Below are 27,707 nucleotides of genomic sequence, written 5' to 3' on the forward strand. Positions count from 1 at the left end.
TTTACAAACTATCCTTTCACAAAAAAGATGTGAATAACCAGAAAAAAAAAAACATTTCATAAGAAAAATAAGTGCAATTTTACACAAACATTTGGTTACAGACATAATATTGCTAAAATTGCTCATTATTAACACAACTTCTCTACAAATGCACAAAACATTTAATAATAACAGGCAGAAGGTTGTTAAAATTGCACTTCGTTTTCTTTAGACTTTTCAGGTTGTTCACATTTTATTGTTAAAGGTTAGTTTGTAAATGTAAATATTTTCATAGTGTAATATTTTTTTCACATTGAACAAAGATGAAATTTTGTAGTTGTCATAATTTATAGGTTATTATACTTTTATTTTATTTGAGATCACATTACTCTGTATGAGGAACCTGAACTAACACAAGTTCAACACCACTGATTGTTAGTATCTTCAGAGTTATTTTTGCACTTCCCAAATTAATCCCATGGGCTGGATTAGACCCCCATGTACTGGTTTTGGCCCATGGTCCACATGTTTGACACCCCTGATCTACATGATTAATAGCTTAAATATAAGAACATATCTGATTTTCACTGAAAAAAAGTAAAATGCAGAGGATAATATATATTAATAAATGGTGATAAATCACTTAGAAAAGGGCAAATGTAGAGAATTAACTTGGAAGCCACAACAAAAATAGTTGTGGGTCTTTAAAGGTTAAAAGTACACCAGAGTTCAGTCTGTGAGTAGTTTATCATGTTAATGGTACAGTATGAGTACTTTTTCAAATAATACATAGAAGTAAGTTTAGGTTTAGGTTTGTGTGTGTGTGTCATAAACGTCCCAGTACGGACAGTAAATAAAACATCCAATTAACCTGACAGATCCACTTTGACAGTCAAACATTAGCATGACACCTGAGTGCATCAGATAGTGAGCTCCCACCTGTTTGCTAATGATTAGCAGTCGATGCTAACAACCTTACATCAGGCTCATTAGGTCGATGCTAACAGAGTTGATCCTGATGCAGAGACGACTGTCGGAGGGGTCAGTATGGATTTCAGAGCCAAATTCAACTTTGCTCAGTGAGTGGATTTAGGCCAAGGCCGTGGCTGTGGCCATTTAAGTGGCACTTCTTCCCACCTCTTTTCGGGCATGTAAATGGAACTATTGTGCTGTTCTTCCGTCTAAGATTGTTAGGATTCTTCATATTTGTATTATTATGTATGTTTTGCTAGTTTGCATATACGTTAAATTTCATTGCATGTTCGGAATAAATCACTAAATTAAATCAAAACCGGTCCGTGAAGGTGATGAATTAGCAAAGTGCAAAAGTCACACTGAATATATCAACAGTCAGAGGGCGTTGAGGTCGTTTTAGTTCAGGTTCCACATACAGAACGATATGATCTCAAGTAATGCTGCGTTCTGGGCAACCCGTAACTCGTGTTTTTCCAACCTTCTACCGGTGAAAAAGCACTGGAATGGCAGTCAAACCTGTGACTTCCCACCCGTGAACTCGTACTTAGATCCTTGTTCTCCCAGTTCCGAGCTCTGACGTTACGTAGCAATGGCCGCCCCCAATGGATGTGGTGTTTATGCAGCTTGTTTATTAAAACAAGGTATTGCTCTGACATTATTTATCTGCAAATGTTCTGCATAACCAACAGCTGCTCTACCGTTAGCTAGTTTTCAGTCCACAGAGTGCAAGGATAAATTAATACTAAATACATATCCAACAAGAAAAGCACACGGAGAGCGCAGACCTCCGCCAAGAGAGATCTGCCCCCCCCCCCCCCCCCCCCCATCACCACCAAAATTTAATCATTTCTTCCTTGTGCCAGTATCAACATTTCCTGAAAATTTCCTGAAAATCCATCCATAACTTTTTGAGTTATCTTGCTAACAAACAAACAAACAAACATGCACACAAAGCAAAGTGATCACAATACAGGTAATAAATATACAAATAACATAAAGGGTAGAACAGCTTCTCTTGCTTTATGTGCCATTTTTCCTCCTCTGTTTCCCTTAAATAAGCAAAGATCCAGCAGGTTCAAATCTCAGCTGGAGCAGAGCCTTTCTGTGCTGAGTTCACCTGTGACCTCCAGTTTCTCATGTCATTTATGCTGCATTCCAGGCAACCTGTAACTGGTGTTTTTCCAACCTTCTACCAGTGAAAAAGCACTGGAATGTCAGTCAAACCTGTGACTTCCCACCCGTGAACTTGTACTAGATCCATGCACTCCCAGTTCTGAGCTCTGACATCACATAGCAAAGGCAGCCCCCAGTGGATGGGTGTTTATGCAGGTTGTTTATTAAGACAAGTTATTGCTCTGACATTATTTATCTGCAAATGTTCTGCATAATCAGCAGCTACTCTAGTGTTAGCTAGTCTTCAGTCCATTGGGTGCAAGAATAAATAAATACCAAATACGAATCCAAATATACAAATAACGTAACTTAAAAAGGTAGAACAGCTTTTCTTGTCTTATGCACCGTTTTTCCTCCTCTGTTTCCCTCAAATAACAAAGAACAAACACTTTGGCGATAGAAATGATTGTAAATGAGCGTAACGTACGGTCCACCATGCTGGTTTGTTTACACCTAGCTCCCACAATTCCTTGCGCTCAGGCAGTTTGGTGGGACTCGCCTGGACCGTTACAAAGTCGTGAGTCGTGGTTTGAAGTCGTGACTTACGGGCTCAAAAACCGGCCTGGAACGCAGCATGAAACAAGTGGTGCCAGGAACGACAAGCCCCGCCCCTCACACATATTGTAGCTTATTTCAGCATCGATCCAGCTAATGTCATCATGTCTATGCGTGTGCCTCTATATACGTGCCAAGTTTGAAGTGAACTGAAACAAAACTGATGTTTTTGTAGACATTTGAAATTTCAGCCATTTTAAGCAAATGGGAAAAAAAAAAGATTCCAAAAATTCATTAAATTTTTTAACTTTGACCTACTTTTCCCAAAATGTAACCACTATCTGTTCTGGGTCACTGGCAATCTATAAACCCAATCTGCTATGAATTCAACCAGTAGTTTTGCTGCTAAAGTGTTAACAAACGAAGAAACAAACTGAAGCAAAAACAATATCCCTTGCCTCATAAACATAATAACCTATAAATAATAACTCCAAATGTTCTTCTTGGTTTAATGTGAAAAAAAGTATTATGCTTATAAATAATGGCAACTCCAACTTTTCTCTTTGTTTTAGTGCAAAAAATAACATTAAATTATTATAATATTTACATTTACAAACTATCCTTTAACAATAAATTATGAATACCCTGACATGTCTAAAGAAAACAATTTTAACAATATTCTACCTGTTACTAAATGTTTTGTGCCTTTGTAAATCTGATCAGTAATGACAAGTTGAGGCATAATAAATATTAAAATTGAGCTTAATTTTCTTAAGTAATTAAATTTTTTTGAGGTTATGTCATTAAAAAAATTTAAAAATGCATCTGAAAAAACTGTTGCATCCTGATGTCCTAATATAGGCAATTATTTAATTTTTTAAAAAGCCAAAGCTTCTACTTTCCTGGGTCTCAGGAGGTTTAATATCTTCTTAATTAATCCATATTTAAAAAAATAAATAAATAATATATATATATATATATGTATGTATGTATGTATGTATGTATGTATATAAAAATGCTTTTCAAATTTAGCCTCATTTTGAGTTATAAAACAAGAAAAAAAAAAATCTGGACACTTTTTTTCATAATTCATGCATGAAAGGGTTAAAAAAATTTTTTTCCCCCCCAATAAAACAGCAAAAATGTTTGCATTGTCATTATTTCTAGGTTATTATGTTATTGTTTTATTGCTCTGGTCCACTTCAGATCAAACTGGGCTGAATGTGGAACCTGAAGGACACAGACTTCGACAGCCCTGGTTTAAGCCGTAAATCCTGCGTTGGACTTGAATCAGTCGTCAGAGTCAACAGACACAACTTTACTGCGTCTACAGAGCTCACACACACTGACCACGGATAAACTGTTATTACATTCACTGACCAGAAGCAGCCAGTACACAGCAACAGCAAACACAGAAATGATGCAACAGCCGGTAACAGGTTTTACATACAACCACCTTTCTTCTTGTGAATATACTGATGTTGTAAAAGTCTGTTTCTACTCCACCCTGATGCTCTTTTTTTCAGCTGGAACTGTCACTGAATCATCGTACAAATGCCGAATCTAATCATTAATGACATAGACTAACAGCCTTAATTTAGATACAAATAATCAGAAAAAATGTTATGAGCATTGTTTATGTATGAACATTTAGATATACTTTTACTGATTACACTGGTCAACAACAATTTATTGTTTAAGTTTTTTGAGCGGATTTAGGATAATTTTGGTGTGCTGAATCTAAAAATCACATTCATTTTGCTCAATCAGGTCAAACTTTCTGAACTATGCTACATATTGGCTTTTTAACATTTTTGCTTACATTTATGGGCATTTTCACGTCATGATACAAAATTCTTCATATTTCTTGCAATAAACGAGTTGTGAAGATTTTACTTTTGCCAATTTATGATTAATGTTTTTTTTAATATTACAGGTGAATGAAATGGCTTCGACTAGAAGATCTTGCAAAAATAAGCCTGACGTATTCTGCTACATCTGCGGTGAATACACCATTGTACCTAACAGGAATCCAGTCACAAGTTTCATGAAGTGTGCTTACCAATCTTATTTTGGTATTAAACTTTGTGACTAAGATAAAGTTTGGGCGCCACACATGGTATGCAAGTCATGCACCGAGTATCTGCGTCAGTGGACCAAAGGCAAGAAGAGTTCTCTGAAGTTTGGAATTCCCATGATTTGGAGGGAGCCGACAAACCATGTCACTGACTGCTACTTCTGTGCTATTGATGTGACTGGAATCAACAGAAAGAACCGAAACAAAAGTTCATGCCCTGAATTTTGCACAATGACGATTTAATGTTCAATTTACATGTACTTGGCTTTATCAATATCTATTATTCAATTTACAGGAATTAAAGTTTGTAACACTTAATAAATACATCCTGCTAGAAAATGATTTTTTTTCTCTTAAAACCTATTTTGGGTGAGAACTATATAAAAATCAACTGATAAAGTCACAAAAATGTAATCAATTTTGTGAGAAGATCAAATTTTTCAAAATCAAATTAGCAAAAAAACCTGACCTGATTGAGAAAAAACAGATGTGATTTTGGATTTAGCGGTGCAAAATGGTCCTAACTCAGCTGAAAAACCTAGACAACTTGCAAAAAAAAATTATTTTGTAACCCAGTGTCATTTTTATCCTGTTTACTGTATTCATAGTGTTTTATTTATGTGCTTTTATTGTGACCAATGCGACGTAATTTTGTTTTGCAGTGCAGCTATGATATACAGTTTCTGGAATGTTTCATGTGACTGATTCACCCAAAACGCACCAGTCAACCACACAGGAAATCATTCCTGCTTCTGACCATCAGACTGTTTAACTCCTCATTAAAACCACATCATTTTAATAACACAACAATAGTTTTTACACTTTTAGTGTATATTACTTTAATTATTCCACACCCCCCCCCCCCAAGGGGAGGCAAGGGGTTTTGTTTTTGGTTTGGTTGGTTTGTTTCTTTGTAACACTTCAGCAGCAAAACTATTGGTTGAATTCATACCAGATTGGGTTTATAGATTACCAGTGACCTAGAACAGATGGGATTACATTTGTGGAAAAGGAGGTCAAAGTTCAAACTTTCCGTGAATTTTTAAAATCCTTTTTCCCATTTACTTATAATAGGCGAAATTTCAAATCGCTATAAAAACATACATTTTAAATCAGTTTACTTACAACTTGGCACATTTATAATTTTTATATTTATCAAATATTGGATATGGATGAAAGAGCTGACTGATGGTAAAACAAGATACAATACAACATACATGTCAGGGGCGGGGTTTGTTGTGCCTGGCAAATCAAATCAAATCAAATGTTATTTATACAGCGCCAAATCAAAACAAAAGTCATAAAAGTCATCTCATGACTATAGAGCAGGTCGAGAGAGAGAGAGAGAGAAGCCACATGGATGCAGTTGATGCACAGATAACTGACTAGAACTGTTTAAAAGTAGATCAGCTGGTTGCAGACACAAACCAATGACAACAAACGTACATGACTGGTAGTACTACTACTATAAATAAAAGTACTAACAGTTAATACTACTACAAATACAAGTACTAACAGTTAATACTACTACTACAATACAAGTAATAACAGTTAATACTACTACAAATACAAGTACTAACAGTTAGACTACTACAAAACAGTACTACCAGTCTAATACTACTACTACCAAATACAAGTACTACAGTTACTACTACTAATACAAAATACAAGTACTAACAGTTCAGTACTACTACAAATACAAGTACTAATAGTTAATACTACTACTACAAATACAAGTATTAACAGTGGATATACTACTATGGAATCATGAAACATGAGACATGATGTTAAACTGCCCATTGTGCCAATAGATAATAAATAATAATAATAATACTACATTTTATTTGTATGGTGCTTTCATAGAACTCATAGACACTTTACATACAGCAGATAAGAACAGAAACCAAACAAACATAGATGGTATGTACATGAGGTCTACCTAAATGTTGCGACAGCACCACTTGTTTTTCATACTGATAAATATTGTGCGTACATATAGAATATCAGGAGTCAGTGGAATTGAATATCCCAGTACATGGTACAGTACTTCCCAATCATCTTCCAAAACACAGTAATATATGGACCAAAATGATTATTAATATCTTACATCATTTTTGCATTTCACAAATTCATCCCACAGGCTGGACTGGACCCTTTGGTGGGCCGGTTGTTGGCCCCGGGCCGCATGTTTGACACCCCTTCACTAGGGACAAATGATTTCCTGTGTTGTGTCTGAAATCAGGTAGAGAACTGAAAACTGTTTGGTTTAATTTGTACGAGTGTGTGTGTGTGTGTTCCGTTGAAAGCAGCCCCCCACTCACCTGCATCAGCCTCTCCAGCTGGTAGAACTTGCAGTGAAGGTCTTCAAAGTTGTTCTTGTACAGCGCTCGGAGGCCGTACTCATACATAATTTTCACCAGCACACAGAAGGCCTGTTCTTCAGGCATCTGAAAGCACACCAACAATCATCAACTACGACCAAATCAACTCAAACTTCAAACAGATGACGGACTGAATTGTGTCATTTTAAATGATTTTTTTTTTTTTTTTTTTTTTTTAAATATAGCAGAACCAATAGGATCTTTTAGTCTGCATTGGTATTATTGATTATTTATTGTTGATTATTTAAATGCATTTATTCATAGTTGCTTTCAATAATCCTGTATTTGTGCACTGATTTATTTCCGTTTGTCACATTGCACTTTGGATGTGGGCTGATGTCTGTGGTGAGCTGCAAATGAACTGCCCGTGGGAATAAATAAAGTTTTCTGAATCTGCATCTGTTGCCACAAAGGAAACAAAAGCTTTGTGTTTGTGGATGTGCTGGATGTTTGGGGGGTAGACGTTGAAGACGGATCCTTCATTTGTCTCCGTCTCCGCTGAAGTTGCAGTTGGAGCGTTGCCAAGGTGAAGGTGTGGACGACGCCATGAAACAAAACACAAGTGACATGTTTCTGGAAATGATTCAAGGTGTGTGAGTTAGGACAGATTTCAAGGTGTTTGTGTGTGTGTGTGTGTGTGTTGTGTGTGTGTGTGTGTGTGTGAGTGTGGTGTGTGTGTGGTGTGAGTGAGAGTGTGTGTGAGAGTGTGTGTGTGTGTGTGTGTGTGTGAGAGAGGTGTGTGTGAGAGTGTGTGTGTGTGTGTGTGTGTGTGAGAGTGTGTGTGTGTGTGTGTGGTGGTGTGAGAGTGTGTGTTTGGATGGATGAAGATAAGAGGTGCAGAAAAGCTTTAAAGTGTGTGTGTGTGTGTGTGTATTTCTCCTCTAACCCACACACTCTCAGTCTGTGAGCTGATATTTAATCAGAGTGGACAGTATGTGTTGGGGCTGAATGGGCTCCTGCAGGTAAACCTGAACCTCTATTAATATTCCTGACACCTCCTCTATAACCTCTCCTTCTTCTTCTTCCTCCTCCTTTACCTGCCTTCTCTACACCTCGCTCTAACCTCTCCCTCTCCTAACCTTCTCTTCCTCCTCCTTTACTGCTGCTCTTCTCTAACCTCTCTAACCTCTCCTTCTTCCTCCTTTTACTGCTGCTCTCTCTACACCTCTCTAACCTCTTTCTTCCTCTCCTTTTACTGCTGCTCTTCTCTACACCTCTCTCCTCCTCCTCACCTTTACAGACCTGCCTTCGCTACTTTCTCCTCCTCTGCTCTCATCAGTTTTCCCTTTTATACAGTCCTCTCCTTGTTTCTCACCGCCCCTCCCCTCCTCTCCTCTCTCCCTCCTCCCTTCCCCTCCTCTCCTTGTGTCTCCCCCCTCTCCCCCCCTCTCTCTTCCTTGTGTCTCCTACCCTCTCCCTTCCCCTCCCTCCTCTCTTCCCCTCTCTCCTCCTCTCTCCTCTCTTCTCCTCTCCTTCCTTGTGTCTCCTATCCCTCCCCTCCTCCCTTCCCTCTCCTCTCCTCATTTCTCCTTCCTTGTGTCTCCTCTCCCTGCTCTCCCCTCCTCTCTCGTTTTTCCTCTCTCCCCTCCCCTCTTCTCTCCTCTCTCCCCTCCTCCCTTCCCCTCCTCTCCTCCATCCCTCCCTCCCCTCCTCTAATTTGTCATCCATAGCTACAGCTGCTGGTGCCTATAGAGGGTATGAATGTGACGTCACAGCAGGACAAAGTCACAGCGGTTACACCCACTGAGTGACAGAAAAATTAACTTACAGCTAATGTTTTTACAGCTAAACTGAGCTAATGAGTTTAGTGGAAGCGTATGCACCCGACACATCAGAACTACAAACACATGGAGCTGAAGTCACCGTCACATACTGAGGATTATGTTCACTATATGGACAAAAGTATGTGGACATGTTGAATTCAGGTGTTTCTTTTCTAACAGGGGTCTGGGATACAAAACAATAATGACTAATATAATATAGTTTTGTATTGAGATAAATATCATTGCATTGGTTTGTTTTGTTTAATTTGTCTTTGCTTCTAAAATGTCTCAGAAATAGTTTTTACTTAATTTCTCTCAACGTTTTTTCTGTTTTTTGCTTTTTTTTTATCATGACTATGATTCTACCTTAAACATTAAAAAGTCAAAAAAATATGCAAAATCTCATATAAAGTTAGGGCAAAAAACTGTATTTTAATTAAGGAAAATTACCGTATTTTTATGAGATGGTTATTTCCGTTATTTTACAGTATTTTTTCAGCACCCCTGCTGCCGGAATAATACCTTTTTTTTTTTTTTACAGTGCATGTGAATCGGACCTCATCACTCTCTTTCTTACTATCATTTAAATGACTTCCTTATGTTAAATTTCAGGTGTGTCTCTTACAGACGAGTTGTGAAAAATGGTCCTTAATCGTGTATATGGGGGGGGGGGGGGGGGGCTTTTACAGTGTGTAGTGTGACTTCCAATGACCTTGAAAATAAATCTGTGTAAGAACGAACAAGTGTCCTCCTCCAATTCTTCCCCTCTGCTCATTTTCCACCATAACGCTGCCTCATGGCTCTGAGCTTCAGCCTCTTCTCGTCTCCCTCTCTCTCTCTCTCTATTCATCACCAGCAGTCTGTTATAAACTGTTTTCATTCCAGCAGTCAAAGTCTTTCTTTTCAGCCACAGACATCCTTTCTATCTGCTTCCATTTAGTCTATTATGGAGCCTCGCTTCTGCCTTAGAACACCTTATACAAGCAGCAGACGAGGTTTCTGTAGATGCTACGTCTCCACAATACTGAAATATTTTTCTTTTCATTCTCCAGCCTTGGGTATTTGCTTTTTCGACGCCCTCAAACATGGTTTTTTACAGTAGAAGTGTGAATGTGACATTACAGTTGAAAAGCAGCTCCAAATGACTTTTCTTTCCAAAGCATCAGAAAAATGTTCAAGTATCTAATTGCAATGTATGATGTTTTAATAGATTGTACTTGTTGTGGACACATTGAATTCAGGTGTTTCTTTTCTAACAGGGGTCTGGGATACAAAACAATAATGACTCATGTTAGAATGTAGTTTTATATTGGGATAAATATAGCATTGGTTAGTTTGGTTTAAATTGTTATTGTTGCTTCTAAAATGCTATATTTAGGCAGCAGATACAAAAAACGGTACAATTGTTACTATGATGGAAATTTTCCTTTTGGTTCTCTGACATCTCACTTAGGATGACAAATTTCCCATTAAACTTGAAGGAAATATTGATATTATATGTTAAATCATCATGAACAGGACATCATTACAGCTGTAGACATGGTGTGTCCAAATATTTTTGTATATATAATGTACATGTATATTGTATTGTATATAACGAAAATATATTTTTGTGTTGTGGACACGCTGAATTCAGGCATTTCTTTTCTAACGGGTCTGGGATAGAAAATATTTTATTTGGGATAAATATGGCATTGGTTAGTTTGGTTTAAATTGTTATTGTTGCTTCTAAAATGACTGAGATGGTTTTAGACTTCATTTCTCTCAACAATGAGTTTGCTTTTTATTTATTTTTAAATCATGACTATAATTTTAAATGTTCGGCCTCTAAATTTCTAAAATATTTTTCGTGCTCTGACTGTAAATAACACATTTCTACCAAACTAACCATCTACTTTCTTCACATCTCACTTAAACTTAGTTGATGTATAAAGTATATGGACAAAAATTTGGGACATATCATGTCTACAGCTGTAAGATGTCCTGTTCATGATGATTCAACATATAAACATCAATATTTCCTTCAAGTTTAATGGGAGATTTTTCTTCCTCAGTGAGATGTGAAGAAAGTAGATGGTTAGTTGTGGAAGAAAATTATTATTTACAGATAGAGCATGAAAAATATTTTAGAAATTTAGAGGTAGAACATTTAAAATCATAGTCATGGATAAAAAACAAAAAATCAATGTTGAGAGAAATTAAATAAAAACCACCTCTGAAGTATTTTGGAAACCAAGTAGAGCTGCACAATGTATTGTTTGAGCATCGTCATTGTGATGTAGTGTGCGCAATGGTCACATTGCAGGTTCTACGATGTAGGAGGCAAATGAACTGTGTGTGTTATCTAATTTCAAGGGTATGTGACACCAATCACAATCGTGCTTAATCAGTTTGGAGTGAGTCGCTGGTAACAACACTGAAAAATGAGCAACGAACAAGAGAAAATCAGCAAAAACAAAGACTTGGTGCCAAAAAGAAAAGCTACGTCAGTTATCTGAAATTATTTCGGCTACAAGAAGGATGATACTGGAACACATGTTCTGCGTTGATACCGCCTTGCACCTGTCGCCACAATGAGAGGAAACACAACTAATTTGTTTGACCATTTACATCGGCACCACACAAATATTATTACTGCTGGAGTATTTTTTTCATATTGTAATATATATATTGCAGGGTTAAAAAAAATCAGTCCATTTTTTTCCAATATCGTGCAGCCCTAAAGCAAAGATAACAATTTAAACCAAACTAACCAATGCACTGATATTTATCCAATACAAAATTTAAAATCATAGTCATGGATTTAAACAAAAAAAAACAAAAAAAAACAAGCAAACTCACTGTTGAGAGAAATGAAGTAAAATCCATCTCTGAGACATTTTGGAAGCCAAGACAAATTAAACAAAACAAACCAATGCAATGACATTTATCCCAATATAAAACTACCTTCTGACTTAAGTCCATTATTGTTTTTGTATCCCAGACCCCTGTTAGAAAAGAAACACATGAATTCAACATGTCCACATACTTTTGTCAGTATAGTGCAAGTTAACTGCGATTTTAATCTAGCGTAACATCAATATTTCCTTTAAGTTTAATGGGAGATGTGGAGAAAGTAGGTGGTTAGAAAAATGGTTTACAGTCAGAGCATGAGAATATTTTAGAAATTTAGAGGTAGAATCATAGTCATGATAAAAAAAAGCAAAAAAAAAAACAGAAAAAAACGTTGAGAGAAATTAAGTAAAAAACTATCTCTGAGACATTTTAGAAGCAAAGACAAATTAAACAAAACAAACCAATGCAATGATATTTATCCCAATATCAAAACTATATTCTGACATTAGTCATTATTGTTTTGTATCCCAGACCCGTTAGAAAAGAAACACCTGAATTCAACGTGTCCACATACTTTTGTCCACATACTGTACATATGATTCAGGTTTATTGTTATAATCAGAAAAAGCATGTTCGATGGGTAATATACTCACGTGCAGAAGGAGAACAGCAGCAAGAAACGACTGACCCTGACAATAACCAATTTCCTCGTCATAAACAGAGTATGCCTGGGAGAAAAGAAAGAGAGAAAGGGCAAAAAATCAATTCAGTCATAAAATGAGCAAGACCTCAAAAAGGTTACAGATACAACTTGAGGTTTTTACTATATATAATTGATTTTAACATACAGACCTCAAATTTTTATATTTTCATTGAATTTCAACCTTGAACAAGTCCCTGGGTGGGTTTATTTGACTCGATATACAAACTCAGGAGAGGTTTCAACAACACTGTAGGAGCAGGAGCAGCGCGGGTCCTCCTGACATAAGAAACGTAGGCAGTTCGGGCGTTAAGGTCAAGTATGAAAGACCAACCGAGGACAATAACACTTCAGATGACCGTTCAGAGAGACGGTGTCTCAAAGCAGTCAGTTTCTGGCAGATCCCACAAATCATGTTACTGACCAAGCGAACAGGGCTTTTCACAGCGTAAACACTGATCCAGGAAGGGGCACTGTGTCCAAAACCATTTAGCGTTCACTTTTTTAGACGTGAAAAAAGAGATGAGCTGAAGGTGAAGGGGAGACAGTCGCACATCACACAGCATCGGCTTCATCTGCATATGTCGCAGTAAGACTTTTTTTTTAATTTACGCTCACTACAGTGGCGACCTACGTCCACCACAGACCAAAAGCGTTTGGCAAAAACACAAGCTCAATGGATCTTTGCTCAAGGGCAGCTCAGTGGTAATAAAACCCTAATGTGTCCTTCAGGTTCAGTCACCATTAGGGCTGTGTACTGGCAAGAACCTGGCAATGACAATACAAATCACATTACTAGGATACAATACGATATATCCCGATATATCATGATACTGTTAAAAAGGTAATTTTTTGTTTGTTTGTTTTTGTAAATGATTATTTCCTTGAAGAATTGAATTACACCAGAAATATTCACAAACACTAAGCACATTTTATTTGATCAGAACAGGATCTAATGCTATAACACAAAATGTTCTTGTGTTCAAACTTGAATTCTGTTTTACAGACGCTACAGTTTCAGATCCTGTTCAAATGTTCTTATTCTATTAGTTCAGAACTAACATCAGAACATTATTTTGTGCAATCCCAACAAAGGAACTAACATTATTTAATAAAACAGTGTTAAATAATAATAAATAAAATATAAACAAAAAAGAAACACTAAAAACGAACCTCCGCCATATTTGCATTTGAATAACATACCTAAAAATATTACTTTTTAATACCAATACAGTATTGCGAAATGAAATATCGCGATATATTGCAGAACCAATATTTTCTAACACCCCTAATCACCTTCGCCGCTGGTTGATCACAAGCACCTTCTCTTACGTTTAGACCGTTTCCTTCTGTACACGCTTTAAAGGACGTGGGAGACCAGGGTTCCTACAGGTTACATTTAAGACTTTTAAGACCTTTTTAAGACTACTTAGAACAGAATTCAATGTGCATTTCACAGCCCATGTCATGGCCATACTGGCAAAAATTTGTGACTCGTAGAATTTAAGAAAATTTATTTATTTACTCCAACGCCTTGATTCTTACTCTTACCGAGTCATTTCTCACCAGGGGCTGAAAAGTTCGCAATAATTGGTTCCTAATTTCAAAATAAATTGTCGGGTTGGAACTGAGTCGACTAAGCTTGGTCAATGTAACTGTTTTAAACTTGCACAAATGATTGTTTTCTCACTATCGACTTTTTTTTTTTGTTTTTTAATGTGTGTTCATTATGTCTTGCATTATCATAAACCAGGGGTGGGCAATTAAGTTTCCGATGGGGCCACATGAGAAACTTGACAGTTGTTAAGGGCCGGATCAATACACTTGCAGCTCTCCTTAATATCTCTCTCTCTAAATAAATAAACAAATACATAAATAAACTTTACTATAATACAAAAACTGTAAATGCAACAATGCAATTAAAAATGAAAATGTGGAGCACAGAATAAAACTATTTAAGGAATATTCACAAAAAGACTTTCAAAAATGTGCAAAACCAACTCCACATTAACTTTATATGAAAAACTATAAATGCATCCAGCTTTGTTTGTTTGCATATCACAGTTCCTTTTTCTTTAACTCTGACTTCAGTAAAGAATTACTTTCAAGTCCATGTCTGGTAAAAAAAAAAAAAAAACTCTCCATTCGGAATCAATCTTTTTTTTTTTTGCCGTTCGCTGACATCTTCATGGGCTGAAACTGACCAACAAACCACTAGTGCATAAGCCTTATGGAAGGGTAGAAAGTATGCGTGAAAAAAATGGTAAATTAGCAGATTCTTCAAAAATAAAAGCAGTGGCATTGTATTGGTTACCTCTATTATGATGATACACATTTGCATTGACTTTTAATTTGCCAATGACTTCATATGGGCCAGTTAGGGTCAGCTGTTGGGCCGCATGTGGCCCTGGGCCTTACAGTGCCCAGGTCTGTCAGAAACTGTGTTCTGCTGCTTTTCTTGGTCAGGTCACTCTTGAAAAAGAGATTTACAATATCAATGTGGCTTTTTTACTTGGTTAAATAAAGGAGATATACAGGGTGGGGAAGCGAAATTTACAATATTTTGAGGCAGGGATTGAAAGACAGTGTATGACCAATTAGTTTATTGAAAGTCATGAGAATTTATTTGCCACAAGAAAACTGACATAATAGAAAATGTTTTATTCTATGTGTCCTCCTTCTTTCTCAATAACTGCCTTCACACGCTTCCTGAAACTTGCACAAGTGTTCCTCAAATATTGGGGTGACAACTTCTCCCATTCTTCTTTAATAGTATCTTCCAGACTTTCTGGTAATAGTTTGCTCATAGTCATTCTCTTCTTTCCATTATAAACAGTCTTTATGGACACTCCAACTATTTTGAAATCTCCTTTGGTGTGACAAGTGCATTCAGCAAATCACACACTCTTTGACGTTTGCTTTCCTGATTACTCATATGGGCAAAAGTTTCTGAAAAGGTATGGATAATAGTGTTAGGTATTGTAATGGCAAAATTACTTATATCCATATATTCAATATATTTTCACATATTTCATATATCATATAGGCTTCTAACTTATTTCAGATATATTCATGTCACTGTGTATATAGAGCAGTTTGGACCTCTTTTGTGTTGTGTCCACAGTAGAAGGCCAAACCAACATTTCTCACAGAGGTCTTATCTCTAAGTTCCTGACACTAACCACAACACTTTCCACACATCATAATTTTCTCATGGGAGACAGAAGACTACAGGTGATTTGTATTTTTGGGTTCAGACCGTCTCAGTCTTTGTCTGAGTGGTATCTCTTTCTATGGAGCTCCAAATAAAGGGATTTCTTGACACTGAACGTTTGAATTTATCCTTCTTCATTATAGACGAATTAGTACAGTAATATTTCTTCCATAACAGTATGATTATGACATCAATATATGTTTGGTTTCAAAACAACTGACGTAGTGGCTGAGAAAAAACAACTAAATATTCATTGTAAATTTTGCTTCCCCACCCTTCTCGTTGGCGTCATTGAACGTCGGGGCCCTGACACTGAGATCTGAGCCTCTGTCTTTCCACCAGTGCAGTGGTGTGTATTTGTGTGTATTTGTGTGTATTCTGCCTCTGCTGGTGTGTATACAGCGGCTAACTCAGCAGATAGACAACAGGTTTACCAAGAAAAGCCGGACGCCGAAAACTTCTCCCCAAAGCTTTAACTCGAGACTTCACGGTAAAACTGCAACATACAAACAAAACCTGCCTCAGTTCTGTTCTTTGTTCCAGCACATTAACAGTATTATACATCCAAATGAATAAGAAAAGACCGCTAGCTCGATGCTAACATAAATGGGAAAATCCATAGACATGCTAACGATTAGCATCTTCAGACCGACTTAAGCTTTACAATGTCTTTTAATCTAACAACAAAAGTTTACATAAGAAACAGGTTTACCATTCACTGCCACAAAACCGAACATAAAATACTCACAGGCAAACGTTCTTTCTGGCCATACAAACAGAAAACGAGAAACGTGTCTGCTACTTCCTTCCCATGGCTGAACTGGCTACGGGAACACCGAAAGGACAAAACATGCACCAGTGCAACTTATTCCGACCACCGGAGGGCCCCCTTTGCATGCTTTTAACAACAGAAGATCACAGTAATGATAACGACATTGGAATTTGAATAAATCTACTCCTTTGTCTTGGCTCAAAGCGCTGCAGACAGGAAATGACAACAATAGAAGCCACACCCCTTTGTGTGCCTTGGTATTGTCTGACCCGCCCACCAACATCACTTGCCTTACGCTCATTGGCTGACAATGAGCCTTCAATCAGTTTATCTTATTTAAACGGACGATCACCCATGGAAAATTAGATCTAAACTTTAGGCTGTGTGTGCGTGTAGTGTGAGCGCCGCTCCCATTATTCCTAATTTCGTGAAAGTGAATATTTTTCTACGATCATGTCTGCGTCGAAGCGCGGGAGCAACACCAAACACAAGGGTAATATTGCATTGTTTTTTGGCTTCATTCCTCAAAATCTGCCCCTCAAAATGCAGGAATAGTGTTTCAGAGTTATAAATTTAAAAATTTTCCAGGGACATCCTCCCTGGACCCCCTACAAAACTTGCATGGTACATGGTGCCCTACGCTGTGACAAAAATCCTAGTGAGAACCCTGATAGTTACTTTCTTGTATTTTGGACATTTAACAGACACATCTGAACAAGGGATGTAAGGATATGAAAATTTCATGTCACGGTGACCAAAATATCAGTTATCATTATTATCGCGGTATTGTTGAAATATGCTCAAATGTTCAAAAAGTATTATACGCACACTGAAATAATGTAACCAAGTTGTATTTAGGAAAAAAACTAATAAAATAACACACACAAAGTACCTTCTGTGGCAGAAACATTCAAATATTCACATGTAAACATCAAACATATAAATGTGCATTAAAGATGTCACCTTATGGCCAGAGATATCTGCACTAGGGGTGGGAATCGATAGGATTTGATCAATATTAATGCCATTGTCGATTCTGTTGCCAGTCCAATTCCTTATCAATTCTCCTGTCGATTCCTGAGTGTTTTTGAGTGGGGAAAAAAGTAGTTGGACAGGTCATAATGGAGCTGGTTTGACCATGTTCATATCAAGTTTTCTAGTTTTCTAAGTGCAGTAACTGAACACGGTTATCATGATAACTAGAATTTAAACGCTAATATTAACAATCGGAAATTTTACCACGGTTTATCATTGTAGAGGGAATGCACATATGTCACTTCCCCCCTGGGCCACGCCCCTCCAAGTCAGACTGAGTGGCAAAAACAAACCGGCTCAACATGGCGGAGTATAGCAGTAACTACAGCGAGACCGGGAAAAATGTGGAATACAACATGAAATTAAAGACAATTGGACTGGACATGGATCCATACAAGCTACCAAACAACAAGTGGTCTACGAACATTGATATGTGGCCGGAAATCACCTATCCTGACATATATGAACTGATTTCAACACTGGGAAAATCCCCAATGCAAAGGCTGAAAGCATCCAAAGACACAGAGTTGTTGACATCCTCGTCAAGACAAAAACATTTCAGTTCTGAAACATAGAACTAAATGACAGACGCTAACATTAAGAGCTTTACTAAGAAGGAACGTTAGCCAAAACGATACGTAATTTAAGGTATGATTTTACACAAGAACACAGCATAAATTAACGTTACCTGACATGAAATGGCAACCACAAATCCAGGTTTCGTTGCCTGGATTCCAGTTATTTCTACGAATTGCAGTGATCCATCTGCTTCTTCTGTCTTTGGCTTTAGGTCGCCGTTAAAACGATAGCTCCGAGTGCTTTTTAAACCTATTTGTGCGATTAATGGCACAACAGCTCTGCCCCATTTTTAGATTGTTCTAAAGTTTTCGCAGTATTCAAGCCAAAGCCACTACTCATCTCCCTCTTTCTGCCACTCAGCGGACATAACCGCGGTGACTTCCACTAGCGGTGACATCACATGCATACCCTCTATACCGGTAATCATTAGGTCCCTAATCTGAACACAATACAGCCAACAAGTTTATGGCAACAGAACTTAAGACCAACCATATCAAACTGAATACCTTTTAAAGACTTTTAAGGTATTAAATGCAGATTTGTAATTCAAGACTCTTAAGACTTTTAAGACCCTGTGGGAACCCTGGGGAAAGAGAGACAGTGCATGAGGACAGAAAATTGTTTTGCAACGCCTGCCCGAGTGGACGGTAATGTAACACCAGAACAGACAGTCCCCAGTTTATTAGAAGACAAATAACCTCACCTGCCCTCGAAGGCCTCCAGAGTGCCACCACTTTCACTGGTTGTACTGGACATTTAGCAGGTCTCTGTGAGTGTAACATGATTGTTTTTTTCACCTCATCCTGCAAAGACCTGGTCCTACTCTGCCTCTGATTGGCCGATCCACTGATAGTCTTTGCATCAGATTCAGAAAAAAACACTAGTAATTAAATAAAAAAATAGGACCAATGTTGTCCCTGTATGTCAGCGTCATGTTCTATCAATAATCAATAACAAGTTCAATTTGCAAGGTTGTCCGGTTGGAGTCCTATGGTCTGGATGCAGGAGATCAATCTAACAATAGAAGCAGGTGGTACTTCCACTGGAGGAGAACTCAGCTAATTCAATCAATGCCCATATATGACTTTTATCAGTGATCAATAGGAACTATATTGATATCTGTAACTATTTACATGTTATAAACCCTCAAAATATGGACCATTATAAGTAAAAGCAAATTTTTAATATTTAAAAAATTCCTGGAAAATGCAAAAATCGAAATTTCTTAAAACTGTGAACAAACTTTGTAGACATTGTCCCAAGGAAGATACATAAAAATCTGAAATGAATCCAACCAGTAGTTTCATCTGAGAAGATGTTTGAAGAAATTGCTAATAAAGACAATGACGACAAAGACGACTGACACGGCGCCTTCACAGTAGCTGTAACAGAAAACGCCAATGCAAGGATATGCTTTAATGTCAAATACTTGAGTATTTGACTTAATCTGAGTTAAATTTATTACAATTTGGATTTTACATACCTAGTATTTGGAACCAATATTCATTTTTAAAGTCTTTGAAAAGGTTCGTTAAGCATTTTTGTGTTATTTATGCAATGAATTATAAATTTTTCAAATCAAATTTTTGTGTGTATTTTGGCCTTTTGTGTGATATAGTAGGTTAAAGTGAAAAAATAATAGGCAGATGAGATAGATGAAGTTGTGCTGAGAAAAAAAAAAGAAATCCAACATGGGTGTAATAAACATTTCTTTATATAGTATAGCAAAGGCAAAATCAAAAGTACTTGAAAACGGCCAAAATACGCTCAGACCTCTAAGGCAGTGGTTCCCAACCTTTTTTGGCTTGTGACCCCATTTTAACATCAAATTTCTGGTGACCCCAGATTTTTTGCTAAAATTAATTTTTCTTTGATCATGTAATAGTTGGCTATACTATGTTGCAAATAAACGTTAATTTTGGAGGACATTTAGTCAATATAATGTATATATTATGAACAGAGGCAGTAAATCCAGGTGTAGATTACTGCACAAAGGGAGAATTGGATTTTCCTTGGTCAGGATATGTACAGTCAGTCCAGCTGTGATTTCCAAGGCTGACAATTAATACTGAACAAACAAGAACTCAAACTATGAATTATGAAAGAGCTGCAGCATCTGAAACTGACCACAATGAACATTTGACAGATAAACAGAACCACAGTGCTGCAGTTTCACACTCACAGTTTGTTTTATGGATTGTGATTGTCTCTCTCAACTCAACATATTTTTTATTATTAAGTTTTTATTTTATCAATTACTACAAATTTCAGGTGACCCCAAGGTTGAAAAACACTGCTCTAAGGGTTAACATCCTTTTTAATATGTGTCTAGTGCAAATTTTTCATTTCACAAATTCATCCCAGGGGCCGGACTGGACCCTTTGGGGGGCCGGTTTTGGCCCACGGGCCGTATGTTTGACACCTCTGGTCTGGAGTCTGTGTGTACGTTCAATAACAAGCAGCAGGACAAGAATCCGACAGTCTTCCTTGAACATGTTTACAGATGATACGGTTATTTAACTCCCATCCAGATCTGTTTAAAATGACTAAGCTGGCAGTGGTTGTTTCATCTTCCTCAGATATTTTGGCAGAATCCTCACTCTTTTGATAGACACATTGATGCTAACTGCAGTTAACTCTCAGCACACTGGGTCAAAAGATTCTCTCTCCTTTCCATGTTTAAAAAATGAGTGTGGACGTCCGCCGCTCCACCGCTGATCTGTTCTGCTAATTTGGGGTTTGATGTGGAGGTAATGGAGAAGTCTTGTGGAGCTGTCTGCAGTGTAATCTACAAGCTGACACGCTTGATGGAGTGTGGCATTCACACGTCCCCAACTCAGCTGGAGAAGTGCATGCTGACAGATGGATGGGGGAGGTCCTGGTGGGTGAAATCTAAATTTGTTAGCCAGAGTACATAATAGGCTCAGAGAAGTGGATTATTACAATCTATATGAATAGTTTCTCATTACTAAACGGTACAAAATTCATTCTTAATGTGCACTACACAGGAGGAGGCACAGTCTATAAATCATAATGTACTTGTACTAAAAAGGTACCAATAAGAACATTTTAGGCACAATAATAATAAAAAAGAGCTGCAAAAATGTGACTTCACTTTCAAGTTAAAGCAACACTATGGAGTTTTTCAGCTTTTAACCTAGATTTTCAAGGTCATTTAGGGAGTACAGCAACAACTCACAGTAGGTTCAATTACACTTTGGTCCAAGGTTCTAATAGTTTGGATTTTTCATTATAGTTTAATTTTATTTAGTTTTGACTTTTTTTTTCTCTAATTCAGTTAGTTTTAATTCGTTTTTAGAGCAGGTTTGATAGTTTTTAGTAGTTTTCATTTTTTTCTAAATGCTTAGTTTCAGTTTAGTTTTAGTTTTTTTCATATCTTTTCTCTTCTTTCCGTCGTATTCAAATAAATCCCAGACAGGACTCTGCTGCTTTCTCCCAACTTCAGTCTCCATGTTTCCAGATAGAGTGGGGACCAGAAGACGACTGGAAATGTCAAGTGACAGACCATGATGGTGTGGTATGGTGCCGCTAGCTAAAATTGCTTGAGCGAAATAAATCGATTTCATATCAATCCGACATTGACGAAGACAAAAACGAAGGGAATTTTATCCATAATTGTTATACATTTTAGTTAGTTTTGTAAGTGCACAATACAGTTTCAGTTAGTTATGTTTGGGTTTTTTTTTTTCTTTTTTATTATAGTTTTTATTTATTTCAGTTAACGAAATATTTTTCAATTCTAGTTTTCGTCATTTCGTTAGTTTTTGTTAACGATAATAACCTTGATTGTAACCCACAGGTGTCAAACATGCGGCCGGGGGCCAAAACCGGCCCGCCAAAGGTTCCAATCTGTCCCGTGGGATGAATTTGCAAAGTGCAAGTTATGTTTATGTTTATGCATTTGGCAGACGCTTTTTTCCAAAGCGACTAGGTTAGGGCATCAAACTCAAAAATAATATCATAATAACCTATAAATAATGACAACAATTTTCCTCTTTGATTTAGTGCAAAAAACATAAAATTATGAAAATGTTTACATTACACACTATCCTTTAACAATAACATGTGAATAACTTAAACTAAATGAAGAAATTAAGAAAATTAAGTGCAATTTTAACAATTTTCTGCCTGTTACTAAGTGCTTTGTGCATATGTATAAATGATTAGTTGAGGCATATATTGATAAAATTGTACTTTTATTTCTTAACAAATTCTGTTTTTTTCCAACTTATTCATCCTTTTTGTGTGGATAGTTTGTAAATGTAAATACTGGCATAACTGAATGTTTTTTTGTACTAAAACAATTTGGAGTTGTCATTATTTATTGGTTATCATGCTATTATCACAGGTCCGGCCTGGTTCAGATTAAATTGGGTTGAATGTGGCCCCCAGAAGAAAATGAGTTTGACACCCCTGTTGTAACCCTCCTGGGGCCCACATGGACATGCTGGCTGGGTATGTATGTAATTATTCACTTTGGTGTGTGTGGTTGTAGAAAACTAATTTTGCTACTGGAACTCTACAGGCACAGTGTTTTTCGTGTGTTCCTGAAATCTGATCAGGATGGTGGTCACCGGGATATGAACTAGTACCCTGAATAATGTGTGAATGGAAACACTCACCCATCTCTGTGTTACGCAACATTAGCCGGGTTGATGAGGCACGTTAACATGTTATCATGTTTACTTTTTGCTCCAGGTCTGTTTAAATTCTGTTTCCATGGAAGTGCTGTAGATATATTTAAGCGTCTACAGGTTGACGGTCCCAGGTTGTGAATCTCCGCACCAGCTGGGAGAGCAGTGTGCCCTTAAATGAAGCATTAACCCCCGACTGCTGCTGCTGTGTGCCTTCTGAATGACCGGCAGTCTGTGGATGTGTGGGTTATCTGGAGGTGTGACTGAGTGGAAACATGAGAAAAATGAAGCACGGTGAGCTGAAAGAGAGTTCAGCTGACCTTCCCATAGAATAAAGGTGAGAGAATAAAAGACTCCAGGCTTATTACCGAGTAGGATATGAAGATGAATATAAACTTTGTCCTGGATCCTCTGTGCCTGTATCCCACTCATGCCTCAAGATCCAACCAACCTTATCAGTAGCAAATCTACATGGATTTGCATACAAATGAAGGCTGGCTCGCCACTGACCTAGTTGGGTCCAGACTAGATGCTAACCCTTCCTGACAGGTCCTCCCAGAGCTCTCACCGGCTGTACTCTATTTCTGCAACCTCAGATAAATACAAAGAAGCAAAAGTTCCACTTCATCAATCTGAAGCGCCTTCAGTTTGATTAACAGTCATATCGTTAGCCTTGAAGAAGAACTGCACAAGTCATACACTATATGGACAAAAGTATGTGGACATGTTGAATTCAGGTGTTTCTTTTCTAGCGGGGGTCTGGGATACAAAACAATAATCAAAAATGTCATAATGTAGTTTTATATTGGGATATATATCATATTGATGATGATGAAATTCTTTATTCAGTCATCACATAATAATACAACCACTGTCAACACTACAAATATTACCAACAGGTTAACAACTGAACAGGCCCAGGCAGAAGCAGAATGCTTCTATTAATGCCTGTCCTACAGAACATATTCAGTTACCCAGCATTCAATATAGGAAAAAGAAAAAAAACAACAATGCATACAACTAAAAAGCAAACAAGCAAAAACATAAAAAAGTGAAACTAAACCAGAAAAGTAGAAAACTTAACCAACCAAATTAATGGTAATTTAATGTAGAGTCAAAAATAAATTATTTACCTATTACTTATTAGATCCTAACAATTGTATCCTTCAAAAATCACCTTACGTACCATTTTTGTAAATATCAAAAATGAGCTACACATTCGTAAATCCATGCTGGCCTCATTCCATAGTTTAACTCCAACAACAGATATACATCTGCTTTTAGTCTCCTTTCAAGCTTTTTGTACAACAAATTTACAAACATCTCACAAATCATATTGATTATTAATATTGATGTTCTTATCTCAAATCATCAACAGGAAATCTTACAGTTGTAGACATGATGTGTCCCAATACTTTTGTCCATATAGTTCATAAACATCAATATTTCCTTAACCCTGTAAAGTCTGAACCATTAAATCACTGACAGAAAATTCCAGTTCTTTGAAACCGGAGCCTTTATTGGTCCTTCTGAACAACCAAAAAATAGTTGTTTTCAAATATCAATTTCCATGTATGAGTTTCAATTTTGTATCATTTGATCCATCGAGTCTCAATGCTCAAAATTATTATTTTTGAACAAACAAAACAATATAACACAAACATGAACAAATTAATAATTCCTTTTCAAACTTGTCAAAGTTCTTCCTCCTTCCTCATTAATGACAGTCTTGTAGTGTCACTGGGAAGGCCTTTTGTGAATGAATTCCTCCCCCTGGTGGATTATCTGTGTATTGCATGTATCTAATTGTATACATCAGGTTTTTCAAGAAAAAAAATTACACTGATCGTGTAGAGGGCTTCAAAACTCAGGTATCAAATATGACGTTTGGCGTTATAGGGTTAAAGTTTAATTGGAGATTTTTCTTCCTCAGTGAGATGTGAAGAAAGTAAATGGTTTGTGGTAGAAAATTATTATTTACAGTCAGAGCATGAAACATTTTAGAAGTTTAGAGGTAGAACATTTAAAATCATAGTCATGGATTAAAAAAAAAAAAAAAAATCAATGTCGAGAGAAATTAAGTCAAAACTATCTCTGAGGCATTTTAGAAGCAAAGACAACAATGTAAACCAAACTAATCAATGTAATAATATTTATTCCAATATTAAACTATATTAAATGGCATTAGTCATTATAGTTTTGTATCCCAGACCCCGTTAGAAAAGAAACACCTGAATTCAATGTGTCCATATACTTTTGTCCATATAGTTGATAACTTGTACGACGATATGTGAATGTGTATACCATCTGTCCACCTCGTTCACCTAATTCGGATTCTTGTTTACAGATCTCTCTTTTGTACGTATTACTGAAGGTAAACTTTTATGACTGAATGGCCCAAACTTTGCCTTTTACCTCATTTACAGTTCAGTTCATTTCATAGATAAGTACTGAAGGCTTCGTTTGTGTGGTTCGGTACAAAGTAGACCCCAGTTTGGAGAAGCAGACAGAATCTAAACAGTGTCGGACTGTGGAAAGGGCTTTGGAAGGACAGTCTTCTGCTGCTTCTCCTCTGATTGTCTCAGTTCATCTTGCCTCAACTCTGCCAAGTTTTTTTTTTTTTTTTGAAGTTGACCCTACGTGAGAGCAGGGACCAGTGGACGCCACCAGATCAGAATTCTAGTATCACCTTCATCAAGGTTCCAAGTAAGCCAAAGTACAGTGCAAGGTTATTATCGTTAACGAAAACTAACGAAATGACGAAAACTAGAATTGAAAAAACATTTTCGTTAACTGAAATAAATAAAAACTATAATTAAAAGAAAAAAACTATAACTAACTGAAACTGTACTGTGTGCTTACAAAACTAACTAAAACGTATAAAAATTATGGATAAATTCCCTTGTTTTTGTCTTTGTCAATGTCGGATTGATACAAAAGCGATTTATTTCGCTCACGCAATTTTAGCTAGCGGCACCATACGACACTTGACGGTCCGTCACTTGTCGTCACTTGTGGTTTCCAGTCGTCTTCTGGTCCCCACTCTACCTGGAAACATGGAGACTGAAGTTGGGAGAAAGCAGCAGAGTCCTGTCTGGGATTTATTTGAATACGACGGAGAAGAAGAAAAAAAGATATAAAAAAACTAAAACTAAACTACACAATTCAGTTTCAGTTAGCTCATTGTTTTTTTCTTTTCTTTTAATTATAGTTTTTATTTATTCGGTTAATGAAAATGTTTTTACAATTCTGGTTCTGTCTGGGATTTAAGTGAATTCGCCGGAGAAGAAAAGATATTAAAAAAAATAAAACTAATACTAAAACTAAATTAAAACTAAGTATTTAGAAAAAAAAAATTAAAACTAATAAAAACTAGCAAACCTGCTCTAAAACAAATTAAAACTAACTGAATTAGAGAAAAAAAGTCAAAACTAAATAAAACTAAACTATAATGAAAAATCCAAAACTCTTAGAACTTTGGTACAGTGGAAGTACGAATTTAATTCATTCTATGACTGTGGCTCGTTTTGTTATAGACTGTATACATTAGCTGATTATGATATAGATCATAGATTATGATCATGTAAAAATTGGGGGTGGGACAATATAAGTTCGGCTTGTTCCGTCTCCTTTTTGGACATAAAGTGTTGTTAAATAGCTACAATGAATTACTTATACATTGTGTGACTTGTTTTCTTTTTTGGTTGATTATTTCCATATACTGGAGTGTCCTGTTTAAATTGGTCATTTCTTTTGCCTTCTTATTCAAAATAAAATCTATCTATCTATCATCATCTATATCTATCTATTATCTATCTATGGCATGAGACATGTGAGACATTAAATGTGCAAAACTACAGATACTACAGCTCAGAATTCAAACACGACTTATTAATCAAGACCCACAGGTAAATGAAAGGAAGTATACCACAAAAGACCAACTCATGCGTCATTACAATGTGTGAAGAGTCACATTTAATCAGTCTGAATTGTCACAGAGAACTCTGAATGCAGTTCAGTTTGTAAAGGGTTGGTTATAAATCCATTCAAGTGGTTCATAATAAGCTGGTCTCTGTTCTCTGAGTGGTGTTACCGCTGGTTCTTCATGGCTGCTGTGCTGCTGTTCTGTCTTACATGGCACTGAAACTGTTTCATGTAGTATTTATATTCCAAACTGTCACCAGCAGGGGACGTCTGGTACCAGAACACACTTAGGACCAAATCCACCAATGAACCAACCCTGTGTATTCACAGACTGAGTCAGTGACTGAATAAAGGATAAAGCTCATTGTCTCCACACATCTGTATTAGGTATCATCAAGTTTTCTTCTTCAAACTAAAACTCATAGACACTTATTTTCACTCAAAATACACTGTGTCTATAATCTTCACATGCTGCATCAGCTGATAGTTTACATTACAGCTAGCTACAGTTATCTTAGCTCTGTTTTAAACTGAAAACATCCACAGTAAACCACCAATCACCTCTGTTTTTGTTGGGTTTGTGTTGTCAGTAGCTGAACTAAAGATTTGTTTGAATCCAACAAACGTGGTCCGAACTGTCACAGTTTAGTCTGAACTGTGGTTCAACTAACTGCAATTTAGCAAAGATAAGAACATCCCATAATAACCTCATAAGCCTCTTTCTTTTTTGGTTGATTTATTTCCATATATTAGAGTGTCCTGTTTAAATTGGTCATTTCTTTTGCCTTCTTATGTTCAAAATAAAGTCTATCTATCCATCTGTCTGTGTCTAGTATATATTGTACAGATTGTTGGTCTGTCTTAATAGAGAGTTTAATATAATATGTATGTGTATATGTATACATAAACACACACACACATACACAACACTACAAACAAAAAGTTAAGGATTTTTAATTTTTGGGCTGTTTTTTTCAGTTGGGATTCTTGCCACAGCACTTTTTACTTTTTTGTGTGTGAACTGAATTGAAGCACATTTTTTTTATGACCAGACATAGTTTTATTTACAAATGGCAAAACTGACCAAAAAAAAAAAGACCCCCCCCCCCCCAAAAAAAGAAATATCCTTAACTTTTTGTTTGCGGTGTAC

The 27,707-nt window shown here is 36.7% G+C and overlaps 1 protein-coding gene across 1 annotated transcript in view; it reads right to left on the reverse strand.

Moving 5' to 3' along the window:
• The window catches only part of LOC115417650 (rab GTPase-activating protein 1-like), a 115,732-nt gene that overhangs the window by 76,314 nt on the left and 11,711 nt on the right, over positions 1 to 27,707 (reverse strand). The window contains 2 exon segments of the mRNA XM_030131658.1: positions 7,021 to 7,146; positions 12,332 to 12,406. Coding sequence (XP_029987518.1) covers positions 7,021 to 7,146 — 126 coding nt within the window. The 5' untranslated portion in view covers positions 12,332 to 12,406.

Source organism: Sphaeramia orbicularis, chromosome 4, assembly GCF_902148855.1.
Source record: "Sphaeramia orbicularis chromosome 4, fSphaOr1.1, whole genome shotgun sequence".
Lineage (NCBI taxonomy): Eukaryota > Metazoa > Chordata > Actinopteri > Kurtiformes > Apogonidae > Sphaeramia > Sphaeramia orbicularis.